Genomic DNA, 21,090 nt, shown 5'->3' with positions numbered 1-21,090 from the left:
CAGAAAACGCCTTACTCTATATGGTCGTTTTTTTGAAAAAAATGCCATACCATGGTCGTATTTTTTCAAAAAAACGCCTTACTATACATGGCCGTTTTTTCCACCAAAAAACGCCTTACTACACATGGCCGTTTTTTTTCACCAAAAAACGCCATACTATACACGGCCGTTTTTTTCACAAAAAAACACCTTACTGTACATGGTCAGTTTTTTTTCACCAAAAAACACCTTACTATACATGGGGGGTTTTTGCATAATTGAAAAATTGTTGCCAAATTGTTTTACATTTCTGCATCGTTGATAAACTGCAAATTATATATACATAAATCTTATCTCCTGTGTGCTTAGTCTGTACATTTCAACATTTGACACACGATTGCAATTGATAAGTCGAGAAACAAATGTATTGTTCTAGTGTGTGGACCCCCTGAAATAGCCTTGCCCCCCCCCCCCCCCCCCCCGGCCACCGCAAGGATAAAAGTCTAGCTCCGCCACTGGGTTGCAGACCAATCAATCCTATTGACACTCTTTTGACGATCCCTGATTGAGTTTGTCCACAAGAGGGCAGCAGAGTTTTGGATTCATTCTTGCGTGACTGACACGTTTTTCTGTTAGGGAAAGTTCAGATTCACAAAGCCAAATTCTTGACATTTACTCCATGTTTTAAGTTTTTTATATTATTGATATTGATTGTTACATTGAGTCTTTTAAGTTTGTAGAAAACATGAAAAGTAAAGGTTTCTTTGCAGTCTGTCAACATTTTTTTTAGGATGCAATTGCACTGGGACTTCTGATTGTTTGTACATATTTTTTTGTCTGTTGCCATTCATTGTTCATCATTATATTGACAAAGGAAATGTTATTAAATTGTAAAATTGAATATTCTGTCAATAAAAATGTTATAAAAAAAAAAGTTTTTATTTGTAAACAAGTAAAAATAAATATAGAAGAACAAATATATCAATAGATCGCCACACACTGCTGAAGTTTAAAATATGAAATAAGGGATTAAAAAAATGTGTTCAAATGTGCCAATCGCCTGTCAATCGCTTCACTACATGCGGTGACTCGGCGATGATGTCACGGGGTATGTACAGCGCGTGCGTTTCAGTTGTTGACATCGAAGTTGCGACAAATTGCACGGACGACGTCGTCGACGAGGTCCTCCAGGCCGCCGAAGTGTCGGCTGAAGAAGACGTGCTCGTCTTTGGGCTCCGACGCCATCGAGCGCAGGTCGCCCATGGGCGCCCAGGCCACGCCCACCGCAAACATGCTGATGCCTAGCATGGGCGGAGCAAACCAGACAAACGGCACACTTGTGAAAAAAACAATAACAATATACCAGTTCAACACAACACCATGCGTAATCCTAAATATTATTCAAAATCATCCATTTTCCCCCAAAATATTGAAATGTTATGATAATGATAATAAACAGCTGCTGCCCAGGAGCGGAAACGCGCCAGAAAAATCAGAGCAAAAGACATGAAGGAAACATTGCCACTCATCATTTACTGTAATCGATTCATCTTGCTCATCTCAAATCAGATATGGGCTGCATACATTTGGAAAATGTTTGTTATTTGCGTGGCACTCTAGCGCCCTCTATTGACCAACCTCTGTGTGGACATATAGGGCATGCACCCCCCCCCCCCCAAACACACACACACACACACACACACACACACACACACACACACACACACACACACACCTTGGTTCCGGGCCGCCAGCGAGGGCCCGCCCACGTCGTCGTACGATTGGCCGTCAGTCACCACGATCAGGAAGTTGCGTCCGGCCGCCGTCGGCCTGCCGCGGGAGAAGCCGATCACGCGGGAGTCGGAGCGCGACCCATCGCGGGCGCCGATCGGCGGGCGTCACCTGAAGAGGTTTTGCGCGGCGTAGGTGATGGCGCTCCCCGTGGCCGTGCCGCCGCTCATGTAGGGGACGGCCCTCAGGGCGGCCAGGACGCCATCTTTGCTGGCGTGCTCCCGCAGGCCGAACTCCAGACGCTGGTCGTACGTGAACTGAACGGCGCCTGGACGCCGCGCGGCAGAGCGGACAGAGGTCAGCGCCGCGAGCAATGGGGGAGAAAATGGGGCGGAAAGGCCGCAGGGGGATCCACGTATCCAAGCGGCAAGCTAAGACGGCCGCGCGTGGGCCGGAACGGCGCGCTCACCCACGTGAGCGCCGGCGTCGGAGATGTCGAAGTTGCCGGCGACGGCGGCCAGGAAGTCCAGGACCGTCCGGAAGTTGGCATCGCCCACGCTGGACGAGCCGTCGATCAGGAAACCGATGTTGGCCGAATTGTAACACGTACGACCTGCGGCGGGCAAAACAAACAAACGAAACAAAACAAAAAAAAGAACGGCGGCGTTTGGCGGGCGTGTTGATCGCATGTCGGAACGGAGTTCAGATGTCTGGAATGATGAGAGCGCGGCATTTGAATGGAGTTTTGTTTGGTTGCGTGGCGTGCGGCAGTTGCGCGATTACGGCTGTCGCCAAAGTGTCGTACTGCACAGAAGTCCGTCCGGCGAGCAGAGTCTCTGCGCCAGAGGTTTGACGTGTTTGGTGGTCCCGAACCAGCTGGACATCTGATAGCCGAAGAAGCCGTTGTCTTTGCACACCGCCTGAAACAAAGCCGTGACCGACTGGTGACCAGGGCGGGCCCGGGCGCGGCGGGGACCCGCTCGAGCGGCGAGTCCGCCGACCTTCTTGGCGAAGTCGCGGTCGGGCACGGCGGGGAGCTCGTCGGGGGCGGGCTTGGTGACGGCCGCCAGGAAGACGTTGACGCCGGAGCGCCGGGCGGCGGCGGCCGCCGGCGCCACCTCGTCCGACGGCCAGCCGTCGATCAGCACCAGCATGACGCGAGGGCGACCGCGGCGGGCGCCGCTCCGCTGCGTGAACAGCGTCTCGGCAGCGTGCGCGATGGCCTTGCCTGCGGACGCACGCACGCACGCTCAACACAAACGCCGTGGCTTTCGTGGAGACTTCTTGGCAACTATCCACAAAGGGAAGTTAGGAGCCAGCGAGCCGGCCGGCCAGCCGGCCGCAGTGACGACGGAAATAGCACCTGTGTTGGTGTCCCCTCCCAGGTGTGTGAGCTCTTTGATGGCAAACTGAAGCTCTTTGGGTTGTGTGTAGTTGCTGAGCAGGAATTCTGTCTTGGGAATGTCACTGCGCACACACACACACACACACACACATGTACATACATACATATATATCGAGATATACAGTATATACAGTATATACACTATACACATATATATAGAGAGAGAGAGACATCATTAATACCTAATCACATGTCATAATATTTTGAGCTAATGTGTTATTTCACAAGTGTGGATCATAAAAGTGGCCGGCCGCAACAGAAGCTGTGAGCTTTTAAACGGCGGCTGACCACCGGCACAGCGATACGTGCGGGGACCGAGCGTCGCCATGTTCGTGCGTGCGACCTGGCCTGGACGAGGCCAACGCGGGGTCCGTTGACGCCCACTTTCAACATGGCCACCAGCTTGGTGACAAAGTTCTTCTGCAGGTTGAAGCGCCGCCGCCCCAAGTTGGAGCTGCTGTCCATCACCACCGCGATGTCCATCTGGCAGTCTGGATGGCACAGGACGGGATCAGACAGGACGGGGCAAGATATCGCAAGGATGGGACGCAATGGAAAGGGGGCAGGATGGGAAAGGAAGCGACAAAAGAGGCTGAGGGCGGACAGGACGGGACTGGAGGGGACAGGCGCCGGAGATCAAAGGGTTGGACGGGACGCGGCAGGACAGGATGGCACGGGGAGGAGAAGGCACGGGATGGGACGGGGCATGGTGAGACAGCATGGGAACATGGGATGGGAAGGACAGGACAAGAGGGACAGGACTGGACGCAAGAGGGCACAGATGTGCCAGGACAAAATGGGGCGCATGGCAGGAGGCAAGCTGGGATGGTACGGGACAAGACGTAAAAGGACAGGACAAGGATACCTTTGTTCCCAACTTTTTTCCCAGACATCTTCTTGACAGCTTTCTTGGCCGGCCTGGTGGTGGTGCCGGAGTCGCGGATCAGCTCTTGCGGTCCTTGGCCCTCAGGCTCTGCAGCACACGCGTGAGAAACAACGTCGGGCTAAGAAAAAAACCCATTGTCGGGTGCTCTCTGGCGCCCTGCGACAGGACGCAAGCGCGGCCCGGCGACGCCTACCGCTGAGGCTGAAGGAGGCGCTCCAGCGCGACAGGCCCTGCGAGCGGACGCCGTGGGCCAGCGAGCCCACGTAGTGGCGTCGTCCCGCCAGATGCTTCACCAGCACCTCGCCGCCGCCGGCTCCCACGGCGCCGCTGCACACAAGTACGTCACGCCGCGTCACGCCGCAGGACGGCAAGGCGGCTCGCGTGCGCCAATGAAACGCTCTCCAGACGCAGGACAGAAAATTCATTTGTTCGCACTCCACCCCATGCACTCATGCAGCACCCAGCCAAAACTTTTACCTGTGCAGCGCGGCGCCGCAAACGGACGAGACGGCGGCGTAGACGCGGCTGCCGAAGACGGAGGCTGTGCGTCGGGCGCAGTCGGGCGGACACGACACCAGGACGCCGCCCGCCGCCGCCGCCGCCGGGTTCAGCTCGGCGCCGCGGGTGTCGCAGGCCAGCGCCGGCCGCCCTGCTACGCGACCGGCGGGAAGCACGGCACCACACGGCAACGTCAAAGCCACGGCAAAACACGCTCGGCAAACGAACGAGGCGAGCGGCGCACGCACCCGAGCTTTCGCAAGGCCGCCACGACATCAGGAAGAAAACACCTGCGGGACAAAGTCACAAAAGGAATGGGACAATCGTCCGCCCAAGCGAATGTGATCGACGCAAAGGAGAATTGAAGAGGACCGAGCGAACGGGCGAGAGTGGCGAATGTGACTGAGCGCAAAGGAGTCGATCATGCACGGCCGGAATTGGACAGAGTCGAGCAAACCATCGCAGGGTGGGAAGGAGCAAAACGGACAATAGCAGAAGCGAGCAGAACAGAATAGGATGGAAGCAGCGTGGAACGGGACAGGACAGAGCAAAGTCGAACAAAGGAGAGCGCAGTGGAGGAGAACAGTCCGCTCAAGTGTGGAAAGAGCTTCGCAAGACAAGTCGTAGAGAAGAAGACTGGAGGCCAGGGTGCAGGACAGACAGCGCAAGAGGACGCAGTCCTGAGTCCACTTCAAGTGCCAGGTACCGCTGAGAAGGAGCACAAACATCAGGACCGCCGCCGCCGCCGCCGCCTGGAAAGCAAACAAACAAAAACAAAGAGGCAAAAACGCCGCTCAGGACAAATGTCACATCTGCTGCTGACTCAAGTGCAAAACATCGAGTCAGACTTGAGGCTAAGGAGCCGTCCTCTTCTCCGTCACTTGATATGCAAATGATATGCAAATGAAGCAGCCGAGCGAGAAGGCACCTCCGACGCGATCACAACATGACAAACGACAAACATTCGTCACACTCCAACGCCTCGAAAAGCAAGAAAGGAAAACATGGCACTCACCGCTTTGTGTGTTTGAAATCCCCCAAAAAGTCCACGAGGGGATGAGAATCCTGGCAAGATGAAGAGCACGATGAAGAGGACAGCCTGACTGGGCCCTTAAATAAGAGCGAGCGAGCGAGCGAGCGAGCGCGCGCGCGCGCGCGCACGTAGGCTGGCCTTTCACACAAAGAAAAACAACGGCTCAACTTGTTCAACGTCTTCAAGTCAAGATGAGAAAAAAAATGATGTTGAAAGCAAATCATCGACGTAAACTTCAAAAAGAAAAAAAAAAACACACAAAAAGGGCTCTATATTTTGCTGTCACAATATCAATACAAAAAAATGAAAAGTTGTGTTTTGTTGTCTTGGCGTGTTTCCAGGTCGGCAGTCGTCAGTTCCCCAAAATACACAAAAAGTCAACGCAGGCGACTGGACGCTTCTTTGATCAACTTCTTGTTATTTTTCTTGTTTGGCCAGAAAAAAAAAAAAAAAAAAAAGTAGGCAACGATGCGACTCGGCTAACGATTTATTAGCACGCCAGCTTCCCTGCTCTTGCTTTTCATTGGACGATGCTGTAACTCCGCCCACTACACTTTCCAATTTACAAACACACGCACGTGCACTCGTCGTTTTTACTCTGGAAAGATTATGATTGTTTTTAACAGGACTTCGCAAAATGGAAAAAAAATTTCTCCACATAATTTTTGTTCTCATTTTCCTTTTAAGTACGAAAAGCGTTTTAGATTAAAATTACTTTTAATTCTTGTCCAATTACACTAAAACAATTTTTTTTCTTGAGCTGTGCTTCTTGTGATGGCGCAGATGACATTTGGCGCGATGACATCATCAACACGAGACAGGATGTTGTTGCGGAGGCAGGAGAATTTGCCCCTGCTGCGTCTCCAACCGAGACCAAAACCAGGAATGTCTGTCATGTGGTTCCAGGACGGGAAGTTCACCCCGGTCAGCAGGACGTGGACGCGTCTTCATCTTGGTCTTCGTCGGGAAATGAAAACTGGCAATGAAAGGGAAGCCGGCCTCCTCCTCCTCCTCCTCGTCAACATGCTAACGCTAGCTAGCCGGCTGGCTTGCAGCCATTTGGCGGCCTCCTCTGACGAGTGGCGCGGCGGGGTCACGAGGTTACAACAACAACATGTCTGACACTGAGCCCGGATTAACGGGATTATTAAATCGGATCATTTTTGCAAATGTAATGTTGTGTAATATATAAAATAAGAGTCACGTGCTTGGCGTGCTTGTGTGCAACAAACAATGACATGTTTGAACTTGATGTGACGCAAACAAATTTATTTCCACACATTGGTAAATAGCTGGCGGGAGGGGGGGGCTGAATGTGATTGACAGATGGGGGTTCCTCACATCATTCCAGAGCATACAGAGTTTAAAAAAACAAAAGTTGGTCAAGTTCTTTTGTATTTCAAATTCATCTGTATTTATGCTGACAGAAAACACCCATTCATCCATTCACCCTTTCAACAATTCTCTTGAAGGGCTTATCCTCACACGATAAAAAATGTTCTTCGGTGTCTGTCGCCTCACTTTTGGCCCAACTGGGAAAGCTGCAAACACACGCGCACGCAAACACACGCGCACACCCATGTTCAGGCTATTTCAGGAGCCTTGCCCATCAAAACATGGTGAGGAAAGCTGCGACTCACCTGCTTGATGAATTGCGAGGCGTTGAACAATTCACTGCAGCCGTAAATGATCTTCTTGCCTGCTTTTGACTGACGCGCGCACACGCACACAGACACACACACACACACACACACACACACACAGAGCAGTAGAATGAGTGGTTGGCGCGCGTGTGCGCTGAGAGAAGCGGTCGCGGCCATGAGGTGACGTACTTTTGTGTAGTCCACCAAGTTCTGGTACTCGATGTAGTTTCCTCCGCCCACCACAAAGACGATGGCCTCAACAACAACAAAAACAACAACACAGTCACCAACTAGGCCAGATTCATTCGACAGCAATTTCATTTTTGCCATTTTCAAAAATTTGAAAAAAGTCACAGAACAGTTCAAAATGTGGTTAAAAGCAAACCTTTTAGTTTTGTAAAAAAAAACAAAAAAAATGTAATACATTTTTGTACTGCATTTTTACTTTACAATTTTACTATGAATGAATGAATACGTACTATATTTTTCTTTATAGAGCTTTTTTCCCCCTTTAAAAATACTTCTCAATTTTTTCTTTTCTACCACTTAATTTTTTTTCATTTCAGAAATTATGATTAACTAATGAATTTATTTATTTTTACAAAACTAGAATTGCTTAACCTTTGTTTTTTTTAAACATTTTGACTTTTTCTCTGAATTTTTACAACTTTTTTCAGGAGTTTTTACTTTTATGTTCCTGTACATTTACTTTGAAAATTGTTATACTGTCTTGTTTCCATGCAACTTATTTTTTTCTTGAAAAATAGTGCTCTTGTCACCCCCCCACTTTTCCTTATTTTTCATGTGCCCGCTAACAACAACGGCAAAGCATTTACGATTTACTCGGTCTATTAATTGCCCAATCGATGAAGTAAGCAATTGATGGTCTCACCTCCTGAAAAGGGTTCTTGTTCCTGGGAATGGAACTGAGGGAGACACAACGGCGACATGACATCACTGTGACGCAAAGAGGAAGCGCTTGCGCGTGTGCTACCTTTCGCTGCCGCGCAGCATCTTGGGGTCAAAGTAGCGATAGTCGTCCGTTTCCTGGATGGGAACCAAAATAAAAGATGGCGCGATTGAAATGATTGCGAGCCAGGAGGCGGAGCCTCCCACAATGCTATGCTAGCATGGATTAGCATGAGCACAGGAAGTCAAGCAGAAAAAAAACGACACACGCACGTACACATTCGTAGTGAAGGAAATTCTTTCATCCTCGGTCCAAATTCTTTGCCCCGTGTCCTCCTTTCAACAACAACACTTTTGTGTGTGCGTGCGCGTGTTTGTGTGCGTGTTACACTCACAGCGTGCGACTTCATCTCCATCAGGTTGTCGAGAACTCGAGTGACTGGAAGGTTCTGGAAATCACAAAACAACGTTAAGAACAACTTTTCCCCGCCAAAAATGAAGAAAGCAAAGATTTTACTGGCGTAACATTTCAACTAATAGAAATTAAGACTTTGAGCTGGAAACATTCTTTTTTCCTGGAATAATTTGATTTGATTTTTTTTTGCTCATGAAATACAATTTTGTTGGAATAAAGTTGCAACTTTCCATCTTTTTTAAAAAGCTTTTTTTCTCGACATATTATTTTTCTTCTTCTTCTTCTTCTTCAAAAAAAAAAACTATTCTTCAAAAAAAAACTAACAATATTGCTTTTCTTGAAATCCACAGTTGGAGCTTTTTTGCCCTGCCCAATTAAAAAAAAAAGTCTTCAATCAAATCTTTTATCTTCACACATTCAACAAATTACAATTTGGAAAACATTTTTTTTTTTCATTTTAAAAACACTACTTAAAAAAATGCGATCTTTTCAATGACAGCCATTTCTTCCGTGCCTTTTTATCTCATGAAAACACTCGAAAGATCTGCGAAAGATCCTTTGTCACTGAATAAACAAAACGAAGAAAAAGACAAAATGTAGTTTGAAAAAAAAAAAAAAAAAGAACATTTTATACAAGAGCATTTCTTCCCCCCCAAGTATTTGCCATTGACGAGACGTCAAGGTGATCACATGAAACCGTCTGAAAAGCTGACATCATCGCGCTGTTCTCAGCTTTTGACATTTTTACGACAAATGCGCGCAGACGCCAGTGGGCCAGTTTCCACTTTGAAGAAGAACAAAGGTCGCAAACGGAAAAAAGAAGCAGCAGCAGCGGCAGCGGCGGCGGCGGCAGAGTGTAAACGACTTGCGCAGGTGTTTTGCTTGTCTGTCAGGCTCGACTCACGTGCTGCTTGAGCACCAAGTTCTTCACTCCCTCCATTACCAGCTGAGAGCCGCTATTCATCACGCGGGAAAACAGACTGAGTGGGGGCGAGCGGGCCAGGGGGGATCGCGGGTCAGAAGAGGCGGGAGGAAGAACGGGAGGACAAGGTCAGGCCGGCAATCAGGTTCAATATGCTTGTTGTTATTTGAAGAAGGCCAACGTACCCCATGGGCTTCACTCCGCTGTTGCCGTAGTTGGCGGGAGCGCCGGCCATCTTGGTAAAGGCCCTGCGCACCGGGACAAAAATACAAAGCGCGTCATGCGCGTTTGTCCTTGTTACAAGCAGTACCTTTTGGGAACTTTACAAAAAAAAATTGAAACTCAAATAATAATTGCGACTATTGGGCTACATTTTGGTCTCGATAGTGGCAGAACTAAATATGAAGTTAAATACCGCAAGCGTACAATAGATTTGTCGGTTATCATTGCAAATCCTTTTGTGATCAAAATTTCCATCTCGATTCTTTAATTTTTTTTTTTACATCATTGCATATTCTAAGCAGTTTTAAATTGATGTCCAATGATTTGTTACATCCTTAATGTGAATTTAAGATCACTAGAGTATTAATTGCCAATCAAAATAGTTGCTGATTAACTTGACCGTCGATTAATAGTTGCACTTCTGAAGCGAACCAAAAAACCTATCAGAACGAGCGCTAGCATTAGCGCTCCCTGTTAGCAGGTAGCCCCGAAAGCATCAATAACCCCAAGGACAGAGCCTTGAGAGGCTTTCTGAGAGCGAGGTTTTCTGAGGACGCGTCCGAGTGAGGACGCGCGAGGTCGTCCGCTCTAAATCTCCGCCCACAAACTCGTCCTTGCTCGGATTATCTTCGACATCTTTACGTCGCCTCTGGGGAAACTTTAACTTTATTTCCATGCGGCCACATGGAGAAAGGATGCAAAGCGCACACGCGCACCATTACACGCGCACACGTGTTTTTAAAAGTCATACTCATCATCAGGCTGCTTGCCATTTGAGATGTCCAAATTCCTTATTTTCTTTTATGGAAGGTATAAAAGGTGAGCGAACGTTGCTGATTGCAGAGCAAAATCAGATCCATTTTGTTGTTTTCTTGAGGAGATTTCATCTTCCTCCTGTACGCGGTGAATTCTTTGTGCCGCTTCTGTCCCTTCATTACGCCCCCCCCATTCTCAATTCCTCAGCAGCGTCGCATTCATCAAAAGTGTCGGAGTCAGCAAATCAAGGCCTCCGTCAAATCACTTTGTATTGTTTGAAATTGGCTCATTTCTGTCCTCACAGTACTTGATGTGTAGCCTTTTTATTATTATACATCTCGATTTCATATATAATGTATAATACACGCACACATACACACAGAGTATTTTTGGGGACTGCAAGGCACACTTCCAAAAAAGCCTCAGACTCTTTTAAAAAGGCCCTGAAGACTTTTGGGTTGTCTCAGGCTTTGAGCTTTTCTGAATACGCTTTGATTTTCTCTGATTTCATTGTTTTGCTGTTTGCCCTGATTTTGAAAAATAGACCCGCACCTTGCAATCCGATTTGCCTTAAGGCCTGAAAAATATGGGATCTTTTTTTTTTTTCCCCCCAGCAATTCATCATTTTTGTTTTGTTTGTATCAAACAGAGCTGTAGTAACAGTCCTGGATTGTTTTTTTTCCATACGATACTTTCCATTTGACAAACTTGGCCGGACCTGGAAACGTATGAAATGGGATTCCATACTTGCCACACAGCACACGTCCATAAACGCTCACTCGCGCGACTCACTTCCACTGTTTGATGTAGGTGAGAGGCGACAGGTCGCAGCCGGCGTCCCGCAGGGCCGTTTTGTACTGCTCCAAGTCCGACTGCGGGCGGGCACAAAACAAAGACACAACGTCGCGCTCGCTCATTTGCGTACTTGGAAAAGGTGGGCAAACGGTGACGACGCGCGGCTACGCGTGCCACATTCCGCTGCGCTTAGCAAAGCTTTGGCCCGGAAGCGGCCGTCCGTCCGCCAGATTTACAAGGCGGCTCTCGCTCGCGGCTGGCCCACGTCCGCCGCCGACGGGCCTGCGATGGTCATCAGCGTCACTCGGAGGCGAGACCGAGACCGAGACCGTGCGCACTCTTGCGGCTTTTACACAAGCGCACAAAAAGACAGACAGTCACACGCAACAACACTGACGCCAGCCAGACGCCATATCGGAAAAACAAGCGATACGGAGGGTGACTTTAGTGATGTCCATATTTAACATCCAGCCAAAGAAAGGACATTTCTAGTAGGGCCGCGCAACTCATCCAAATTCAATTCCAATGAGCATTATTACACTCGACGCTCACAAAATTGGCATCGTCGTAAAAAAACATTGTTAATGTGCCTTCATTTCCAATGCGCTGTTTGCGCGAGGAAATCATACTTCAATTGATACGTTTGCACCTTTTCATTTTAGAATTTGCACCTTTTCATTTTAGAATAAGTCATTAGATGAATTTTTGGCGGTCCAAAAGGAACCGAGAAAGAAATCGATTTGTCTTGAGGTCCATCAATTATTACCAAAATAATGGCGGTCCGTAATTTTTTCATAATTGAGCAGCCCTCATTTTCATTATCAAACGAGAGAATGCTATTTTTTTCCGTGCAGCAAAATGAGCAAGCTCAATGTGTCCTTCGCTCGCGAATTGCAATTCCCCTGCCTCACGTCCAACGATCGGGTGGCCATGCGGACGCAAGTTTGCGCCTGACTGCTCAAATTCAGATAAACGCAGACAATTCCACAACAAAGTGATTGCGTGTCTTTCTGATGATATTTGTTCCATATAATGTGCAGCCCTCACACACGCCCATAAACAGATACGTGCGCACACACACACACACACACACAGACAAAAGGAGTGCCAGACCCAAACACACACCAGATGGACATGGACAAAAAAGTCGTTACGTCTAGTTACACAGACACACGTGCACGTGCAAACGCAGACGCGTTACCTCCGAAGGCGGCTGCTGAGCTGTGATGTAGAAGATGAGGAAGAGGCGCATCTTGTCTTCGGGAGTCCCCGCTGACAAGTCGCAAAAAAAAAAACCCAGCAAGGCATCAAAAGCGGTATCAAAGGATGGCCGTGCGTGCTCGTGCGTGCGTGCGTGCGCGGCGCGTACCGTCCGGGTCGCTGATGATGTCCAGTAGAGATTTGTCCAAAGTGGACTTGCTCATCAGTTTCTCTTCATACTCAAAGTAAACATCCAGCTTCCGACTCTAAAAGGACAGGTGAGAAGACGGCACATGTTGTCGGCGTCCCGCCGACTGACGAGCAACAAAATGTGGCGGCGGCACATTAGTCCAGGCCGCGTCAGCGAGGACGCCGCCAGACGTGAGGGGGCGGGGGGGGGGGGGGGGCAATCTGCTCGCCACCCTCCCCACAATATCGTGAGGTTGGCGACATTTGGATATGGTGACATCCCGGTTGGAACACGATTTGCAAAGTAACGTCCCAACAAGTTGGGGGCACGCAAAGCCTCTGGGCCTGACTTGCGATCTCAAACGTGAGGCGGGCGCCACGACGTGGCACACTTGGCGGACGCGTTTCGCTGCAGGCCAGAGCCCTTCCGCGACGCTCGCGTAAGTGGCCCGCGCGCGTTCCGGGTGCCAGTTTGTACCTTGATGTGGTCCAGCACGGCCGTGGCCACGTTGGTGTGCAGGTCGATCAGACGTTTCTTCTCCAGAAGTTCGGGCAGAGAACTGCGCAAAACACATTGCAAGCATAAAAGGCCTAGCAAATGCTGAGGCATTTGCACCGTCTGCGTGTCCAGCCATTTGAAGACATCTCGGGTGGGGGCGGCCATTTTGGCACTTCTGTCGACTGAAAACGACATCGCAATTGCTCAGGGCTCAGGTACCGGCCGATCCCGGCTGACCTGTCGTCTGAAGCCGAGCCGCGATTGGTGGTTACCCGAGCAGTTTGTTGTCATTTTCCGTGGACAGAAGTGACAAAATGGCTGGAGATGGCTCCAAGTGGCTGGATTAAGTCTTATTCCACAAACGCAATATTCATCAGAATGCCTTCTTTCAACTAGTGGGCCTGCATATTGGTAAGAAAACAAAACAAAAAAAAAAACCCTTTGGGTTGACTTCCCCTTTACGCGCGTTTATTGAACAATTTTTCAGATTTACATAATGTTGATATTTATTATTATCATCATTAAAGTTTGCCAATAGACATCTTTGTCGTAAAAAAGTGTGCACAAAGTGACTAAATGAAAACTGAAACTAGCTCACTACAGTCTTCTACAGTACATAAAGTTCTCCAAAATTTCTAAATGACAGAAATGCGCACATTTCCCTTCTCTCTGTTTGATTTCAAATCAAAGCAAAATGCGTGTAGTGTTCCCATGGTCCGTAGAATCTCCAAAGTGACCTGAAACTTGAAATAAATACTTCCTTGAAGTTAACAGCGTTTGAAATGGAATTATGATGATAGGCCGGCGGCTTTTTAAAAAAGGCCGATCGCGATAGGGGTCAATCGTCCGATGCAACCCCGCTGCGACAGTCTTCTTTGCTTCATCATCAAGTCCGCGAGTAGTATGGAGGCCTACTGGTGGCCTAGGCAAGTAGCACAATGGCCACGGAATTGAAGCAAAACAAAAAAGACTGTGACAAAAACGGTGGTATTGTGTCCTGTTTTTTGTTTCTTACACGTTTCGCCGGTGCTTTTTGGGAGTCCGCAAGGGACGTCGAGACGTTCCAACGGGGAAAGTTGATTTACGAGCGTCTTGGCAGCAAGGAGGCTACGCTACGCACCTGACGGCCGAGGTGAGCTTGGCGGTGTTGTCGGACAGCATGCTGATGGCGCCCTCGTCCTCGCCCTCCAGGCCCTGCCCGCAGACGGAGGGCTCAGAGAGGGTTTGACGGCCACGCCGGCGTCTGCCTTTCTCACCATGATGCTCTTGAGACGTTTGACCTCGTCCTCCTGCGCCCGGTAGGCGTCCAGCTCCTCCTGGACCGACTCGGCCACCTCCGGGAAGGGGCTGCCGATGCGGACACGCGCTCAGAAACGCCGGCGGCGCTCCGGCCGGCGCTCCGGACACTCACCTGCCCTTGTGTCTCTGCCAGAACCTGTCGGCGGCCGTCAGGTCGTACGTGCGCCGGCTCTTCTTTTTGGGTCTGGCGCCGGCGGGCGACGCCTCGGCCCCCGCGCCTTCCTCCAGCATCACCCTGTTGAGGTGGAAGTCCTGGCCGGCCCAACAATCAATGAATACAAAATTACTAAATGGACTGGTATATTGTACAAATATTCCTATTATTTGCAACAAACTAACCCATAATGAGATAAATGAATAAAAATACATTTAAAAACAAATGATTTTATATCAAGAACAAAATAACTCTTAACTATCTTTTTTCTAGCATTTACAATTGAATGGATTCCGCTTTTGATCTATCCAAGTGTATTTATGTATTTAGCTAATATTTATTCAAAATAAAGGTTAAATCAAATTAAAAAAAAAAAAACACATTTAATAATAATTGATCAATTATGGAGTGAAATAAAGGAAAATGCAAAATTGATCATTTTGCCAAAACAAACCGGATATTTCATGAGCTAAACAAAAGAGAAATAAAAGAGTTGATTTGAATAATGAAATAATTCTGCCCCATCTCGTACTTTTATTATAATTAATTGAGCAATTACTTCATAAAATGAACTAAAAATGGTTAAACGCACATTTGACTACTTTTTGTATTATTTACTATAAGTAAACTAACCATTATAAAATGAAATAAATGAAAAAAAACAACAACCCTAAAAACATTTGAATAATTCAGTCTGATTGTTGAGGATCAAATGCAATTATAATTAAATGACCAATGACTCAATCAAGACATAAAAAATTAAATGTAAACTATTTCATTTGATCAATGTTAGTAAATAATCTTAATCAGGACAATACATGTAACTAATTAAAAGCAAATAGTCTTTGGGCCATTTGACTGGCAGCTCACCATGACGTCGTGGATGAGCGCCTGATAGGTCCAGGTGTGGTGAAGGGGCGTGGCCATGTCCATGTTGCGGTCGGCCAGGACGAATAGCGGCCTCTGGAAGCTGCGCGCGGGAGAAGTCACCACGCCGTCACCACGCCGCCACCGCACGCTGCTCAAGGCCCTTGCGCAAGTGCGCGCGCCAGCGCCGCTTACCTGAACTGCCCGGCGGCCATGTTGTCTCCCGTGAACAGGCTGTTCCTGGCGTCGCGCAGGTTTTCACGCAGCTTCTTGTCCAGCTTCTGCGAGACACGGTGGCCGCGAGGGTTACTTGGACTTGCCATTCATCCGATCCACAACCACACCCCCCAAAAACTGTGATGGGGGTTGTACATCAAATTAAAAAGGAAAACGAAATAAAAACTATGTTCAACTATTCTAACCTTGTTCAGACGAGGCAGCTTGACGGTTAGCATGCAGTGTCTGCATCTGTTCCTTAAATTGGTTGGGGCTCATTTTCCCCAAAAAGGGTCCCCCCCCTTATATATGGTAGAATGAACTCAGGTGAGCCCGCAGCAGAGTTCTGGTCACTTGGTCCCAGTTGTGTAACCATCCAAAAACAAATTTGCTAGGGGTGCGCATCCCTCCACCAAAGGACCATCCCATAGGCTTTTCGCTTTTCAATACGTTAGCTGCAAAAGGATTCAAGGACGGTTCGATTCCAAAGTGGAACGAGTCGCTCTTCGGTTCGACTCAGCGAGATGACGATTCGACTGAATGTCGTATGGCTCGGTTCAAACGACTTGTTGGTTGGTATTCGTCACACATTTGAATGAATTTGTCAGTACTGTCGATGTGCCGATTGCAATTTCCCAGATACACTGTATCCCTCCAATAAAAAGACGATTGGATACATTTCAAAGTGGAAGGAGTCGATGCGCTCGCACTTTTTAAATGACAAAAGGGTTTCCCGCTTCAAAGCGGTTTTTGTTACACCCGTAATATTTACTCAGTAAGTTTCCTTGCGAGCGACTACACCCCGATTGTCCACAAGCGTACAAGACCGGTCGCAGGTTCCGGGAAATATGGGCTCATCGCAGGACCCGAGAGATTAGAGGTTGGAATCTGGGCTGGAGTTTGTCGGGGTACCCGGAGAAAAGCGCGCCTGAGCGGGTTTTCTCCCGGTCCGCCGACCGCCAAAGGGGCGAAAGCGTGCGCGGCGCCAGTCGCCTCACCACGGCAACCATCTCGGCCGCGTTGCCACGGGGACACCGGATGATGGGCACGGCGCCTGCGCAAACACACAAGAGCAACGGTCAGCCAAGCGCAAAGAAATGCTAGCTAGCGAGGAGCTAGCGGGCAGGCACGCACCCAGAGTGACCAAGAAGCAGAAGAGACTGTCCACGACGGTGTCCATGATGGCCTCCATGTCGGCGTCCTGCACGTCTCCCTTGTTGATGGCTGCGGGGACACACGGCAAAAGGGCGCCAAACGTCAACGGTGGTCGGCGCGGCGCTCACGCGAGCGCGGCCGCGAGAGAAAAGTCACCGTGGTAGGAGATGAGCTCCTTGTTTTGATGGCACAGGATGAACATGTCGTCCTCTAGCGTGATGAAGTTCAGGTACTGGTCGTACACCTGAAACACGCACGCACGCACGCACGCTAGTCACAAAGACGGTCCAATTGGGAGCAGGGTATCAAGCCAATCCCTTTGCAAAATAGAGTTATTTGAGGAGCATGTTCTGTGCTAGATATAAAGTAGTGCAAACAAACACAAATAACATTGCTTACGTCAGCACGCATATTTCAAAACCCTTTCAGAGGGCACCCATTGAAATACGATGGGGGGGGTCGGAATAAAAACCACACAAACGCTATACTGCATGTTTTTTCATCCTAAGTAATATAGTTTGAGGGACCCAGCTAAGTGGAATGGATGGTAACCATGGCAACCTTGGTGATTTGGCTGACAGCGTTAGCAGCCAAGGCGGCGCTGGCGATGTCCTCCAGTTTGCTTCGACTGATGGCCGAGATGAAGTTCAGGTAGTAAGATTCGTACAGTTGGTTCCTCAGGTCCTGCACGCGCCACACACACACACACACAGACACACACGTCAAAATCTGCAGACATCACTTTTTGATTTGCAGTATTTCAATTCCTTTGTATGGCAAAATTGATTTGCACGCCAGAGTTGACTGACAAGTCTTGTCTTTGGCGCCACCTACAGGACACATGGCACTTTTTTTTTACTTACCATGAGCAATATGCTTCAGACAGAAAACTTTTAGTGCTTTAACCTCAGCCGAAATGGGACTTTCATAAAAAAAACAACAAAAAAAAGAGGACAGGTTTTTAAACAATAACAACAACAACATCAACGAAACAAAAAAAAGCAAGTATGCCAATTTTTCACCGGCTACCATATGAATTGCTTTTCGTGGATGAGAACATGCTCAAAACTGTTCTGGTCTAGTCTTTGCCAATAGAAATCATCTTATTTAAAATAACATCTAATGTCCTATAATATATTATAATAAGAACATAATTATAATATAATATAATATAAGAATGAATAATAATGAATGTGAGGTATAAAGTGAATGCGTCACCAAGGAGAGAATAGATGAGGCAATTCATGGAGCGAATGGCGAGCGCCACAGGAAAAAAAAAGTCTGCGCCGCGCAACTTGAGTCACGCGGTGACTAATCAAAGGAGATGCGAGCACCTGACACATCCTGTCGATGTTCTCCTCCGAGGGCATGACGAAGTAGATGGCCGGCACGTCGGGAATGGGATCTCGGTCCGAGTGGAGCAGCCTGAAGGCACAAAGGCAACCGCGCGTCATCGACGCAGGGTGGGGGGTCAACATTTCAGCGCAAGTATTTCGTAAAATGGCTCCGCGCGCATCTCACAGGTGCAGCGTGATGCCCATGTCTCGCAGCTCTTTGACGGACAGCAGAGGCGAGATGATGTCCTGACCGAAGCGGTCGTAGATCAACACCTAGCAAACGCACAAATAAACAACAAAAATCGGGATGCTTCCTATGCACTCGTCTCCATATTAACCGTTTCAAAATACCGTAAGATGCAGGGCCGCTCGATTATGAAAAAAGAAAATGAACCACGGTCAATCTGGTAATCATTGAAATCAGGATTATTCAAACGATCATTCTTTTTGGGTGCAAAACAAGAAAATGTTTCAAAGTCAAAAATACAAAGACAAATAAATCAGCAAGTACCTTCCGATTGGACCAAACAAAATGGATCAAATGTGTTATTATAAAATACAATTTAAAAAGCTGCAAATGTATACATTCATGTATGATTTCTTGCTGTAAACAAATGTAGTGCTTAGGATAATGACCAGTCCCTCCAGGATTTCGCAAAGTTGCCCCGGCAACTATGAACGCAAAATCAAGAAAATCCGGCAAAATGGCACTTTCTTTGTTGAAACGCTGCAACGACGACATTTTCAAATGAACATTTCACGTCACTTTAGGGGGTTATTTTGGCCAAAGTGGCTCCCTACTGGAAATGGCATCGGCGCCAGCAGAGGTCACCAACAAGAAAATCATACGTCACATCCTGCTTCCGACGATGGCGTCCGTTGGCAGCAGGGAGACAGCTACAAACAGGGCAACTCATATGCGCACCTCAGGGCTCAAAAGCAGGGCTCAACTATTTTGTTCTAAATGCAGCGTAGTCACAGATTTCTTTCAAAGAAAGTCTCGTTTACCTTCCATACAGGCTCGGATGTGGCGTTCTTCACAGGAGGGGTGTTGAAGTTCAACATGCGCCTCAGAGCCACTGGAGCACAAAGGTCACAACAACACATTCACCTTGCACAGTGTGCCGACAGTGACGGCTGGCGTCAGAGGGAATGATTGAGGATATTCATTTCAAGGGACATACATGTGCTTCGTTACGAAATGCGCTATATAAATACAATTGCATTGTATCGTATAAGTTTGAAAACCTCAGCTAAATTGAAGGCAGAAGGGTAGAAACGCTTTGGATTTAAAGTGAGTGGTAAGCGAGATGAACTGGACAAGAGCAAAGCTGTGTGATGAGGTAAAATTCGGTAGCAACACTGATGTGTTACTTTCATTAAAAAAAACAACTAAATCATTGAGTAATTACTGTTTCTGCATCATTTCATGTATATATGTGGAGAAATAAATAATTAGATTGAATTGAAACGAATGCAATTGAACTCTTGCGAATCGAAATCAAATCGATTAAGGAAATTCGCATCGATACTATAAACGTCACTGCTGCATTGACCATTCACAGTCTATTATGTCAGGATTGTGAATTGTGACTGACTCTAGTTAGGTTTTCATTTCACAGCTATTTTTTTCCCCTGACGGACTTTTCTTTCATGGTTCGGACAAGGTGATGCAGACCAATCTTGGGAGTCGCACTCCGAAATAGACCTCAAGAGAGAAAGTTTATCATTCCATTCTTACCGATGAAATGAGAATGTAGAGCTTCGCCCGGGCTTGCTGGTGCAACATTGTGGCGTTTTCGCGGTAGATACAGAAAATGTCGTGAAAACGTCGCGGGGAAAATCAATGTACAGTATTGACGTTCGTGGCAACGCAAGACCGCTGCCGGTGGCTTCACCTTGATGACGCACGCGACACTGACCGTCTCCGTGGCCCCAAACGGCCTTTATCATCCTACATAGGAAGAGTCGTTGAACGCGCGTTGAGGCGGCTTTTCTCCCGCAAGTCCCACCAAAGCTGCCACTGGTGAACGAAAATGAAGTGCCGTTCACAGACACCAGACTGAGCGCGCTCCCCAAAACCGTTCAACGGGTAGAAATACGCCGCAATCACTTGACGTTTGCCCCAACAACTTTCGTCATCTAAATTTCGCTATCTGCAGAAGCAACTGGTCAGCTGACTCGAGGCTCAGTCCAGCTGCGTCGCGATTGGCAGCTCGGGAGGCAGGAATTACACACCGATTGAAAAAATAAAGCATTTAAATTGACATGGGATTTGGAGGAAATCGGCAAAAACACGGAATCAAGTGAAATGTTTGCGTTGATGAGGCGCCATGACTTCCGTTTTGTCGAGCCTTGCTGTCGTCCAATGTGCAACTAGGGGACGCGGGCGACCTCTGGGGACCCGTGCGACGAGCAAAAGCGGCATTTTCTGCTTTCACTTTCATCCTCAAAGTTTCGCTCCAGTCTTGGCCATTTCAACTCTTTGGAGACGAAACGTCAATGCGAAACCAGGAGCGCCACAGCTAACAGAAGCGAATTCCCACAACAAACGAGGCCGAAGGCTCGTTCAAATTTGGCGTCCGTCCTGCTTGGCAGTTTGAATGTCAAAAGTGCGACGGCGGCTGCAGACGAAGGATGAGTCTCAAGTGATGTGAAAACGAGGCATTGGAAGGCGCACAGACCTGTCTGTTTGTCACGGACCGACGCCGCCATGTTGGATGTTGTGGCCCTTCGATGACGTGTCAGCACAAAGACGCAAAAAGGCACAGAGGCGTCACTCTGACGCCGTTTGCCAAAACCATCGCGAGAAACTACAGAGATATATCACTCCGCTGACTTTTGGGTGAACGACCCTTTGCCGGCATTTAAAAAAAAAAAAGGTATATTATACAAATACACAATATACATAATGTGCCACTTGACTGGATGAGGACATGACGTAATTATAAGCACTTTGAAAAAGAAACGTCAGACAGAA

General features: G+C 48.0%; 2 protein-coding genes across 5 annotated transcripts; both read right to left on the bottom strand.

Annotated features, from left to right (window-relative positions):
* Positions 1 to 897: 897 nt before the first annotated feature.
* On the bottom strand, positions 898 to 5,564 carry coch (coagulation factor C homolog, cochlin (Limulus polyphemus)). 4 transcript variants are annotated; one of them, XM_086048575.1, is made up of 14 exons: positions 5,515 to 5,562; positions 5,206 to 5,251; positions 4,748 to 4,789; positions 4,479 to 4,653; positions 4,195 to 4,328; positions 3,981 to 4,088; positions 3,459 to 3,606; positions 3,074 to 3,177; positions 2,712 to 2,938; positions 2,516 to 2,630; positions 2,180 to 2,323; positions 1,882 to 2,038; positions 1,715 to 1,809; positions 898 to 1,280 (listed from the first exon to the last, which is right to left on the bottom strand). In XM_086048575.1, the coding sequence occupies exons 2-14, from the start codon at positions 5,225 to 5,227 to the stop codon at positions 1,108 to 1,110; spliced, it is 1,644 nt and encodes a 547-aa protein (XP_085904701.1). In that variant the 5' UTR covers positions 5,228 to 5,251; positions 5,515 to 5,562; the 3' UTR covers positions 898 to 1,107. The 4 variants fall into 4 exon arrangements, with proteins under 4 accessions (XP_085904701.1, XP_085904698.1, XP_085904699.1 ...); XM_086048572.1 differs by having other exon boundaries at positions 2,516 to 2,938; positions 5,515 to 5,564; XM_086048573.1 differs by lacking the exon at positions 5,515 to 5,562 and having other exon boundaries at positions 2,516 to 2,938; positions 4,748 to 5,230.
* A 1,216-nt stretch (positions 5,565 to 6,780) lies between these two features.
* scfd1 (sec1 family domain containing 1) lies at positions 6,781 to 20,953 on the bottom strand. The gene is made up of 25 exons (XM_086048570.1): positions 20,795 to 20,953; positions 19,119 to 19,189; positions 18,295 to 18,383; positions 18,108 to 18,198; positions 17,335 to 17,457; positions 16,930 to 17,017; positions 16,753 to 16,842; positions 16,617 to 16,672; positions 15,598 to 15,683; positions 15,406 to 15,505; positions 14,494 to 14,633; positions 14,339 to 14,429; positions 14,203 to 14,276; positions 13,062 to 13,143; positions 12,564 to 12,660; positions 12,396 to 12,466; positions 11,192 to 11,271; positions 9,607 to 9,669; positions 9,404 to 9,479; positions 8,480 to 8,533; positions 8,170 to 8,222; positions 8,068 to 8,101; positions 7,365 to 7,430; positions 7,173 to 7,241; positions 6,781 to 7,073 (listed from the first exon to the last, which is right to left on the bottom strand). The coding sequence occupies exons 1-25, from the start codon at positions 20,823 to 20,825 to the stop codon at positions 7,050 to 7,052; spliced, it is 1,899 nt and encodes a 632-aa protein (XP_085904696.1). The 5' UTR covers positions 20,826 to 20,953; the 3' UTR covers positions 6,781 to 7,049.
* Positions 20,954 to 21,090: the final 137 nt, after the last annotated feature.

The sequence above is a fragment of the Filicampus tigris genome, chromosome 13 (assembly GCF_054856515.1).
Source record: "Filicampus tigris isolate MCC_2025a chromosome 13, RoL_Ftig_1.0, whole genome shotgun sequence".
Taxonomy (NCBI): Eukaryota; Metazoa; Chordata; class Actinopteri; order Syngnathiformes; family Syngnathidae; genus Filicampus; species Filicampus tigris.
Note: the sequence above shows the minus strand (reverse complement) of the source record. Positions and strands in the feature narration are given on the sequence as shown.

Coding starts and splice junctions, on each gene's coding strand:
- coch (XM_086048572.1), bottom strand. CDS start 5,227: ATGTTTGTGCTCCTTCTCAGCG. Junction 4,790..5,205: donor GTTTGTGCTCCTTCTCAGCG/GTACCTGGCACT, acceptor TTTGTCCCGCAG/GTGTTTTCTTCCTGATGTCG. Junction 4,089..4,194: donor CGCCTCCTTCAGCCTCAGCG/GTAGGCGTCGCC, acceptor CGTGTGCTGCAG/AGCCTGAGGGCCAAGGACCG.
- scfd1 (XM_086048570.1), bottom strand. CDS start 20,825: ATGGCGGCGTCGGTCCGTGACAAACAGACAG. Junction 17,458..18,107: donor ACATCGACAGGATGTGTCAG/GTGCTCGCATCT, acceptor TGGCGCGTGCAG/GACCTGAGGAACCAACTGTA. Junction 7,431..8,067: donor ACAAGAACCCTTTTCAGGAG/GTGAGACCATCA, acceptor GTTGTTGTTGAG/GCCATCGTCTTTGTGGTGGG.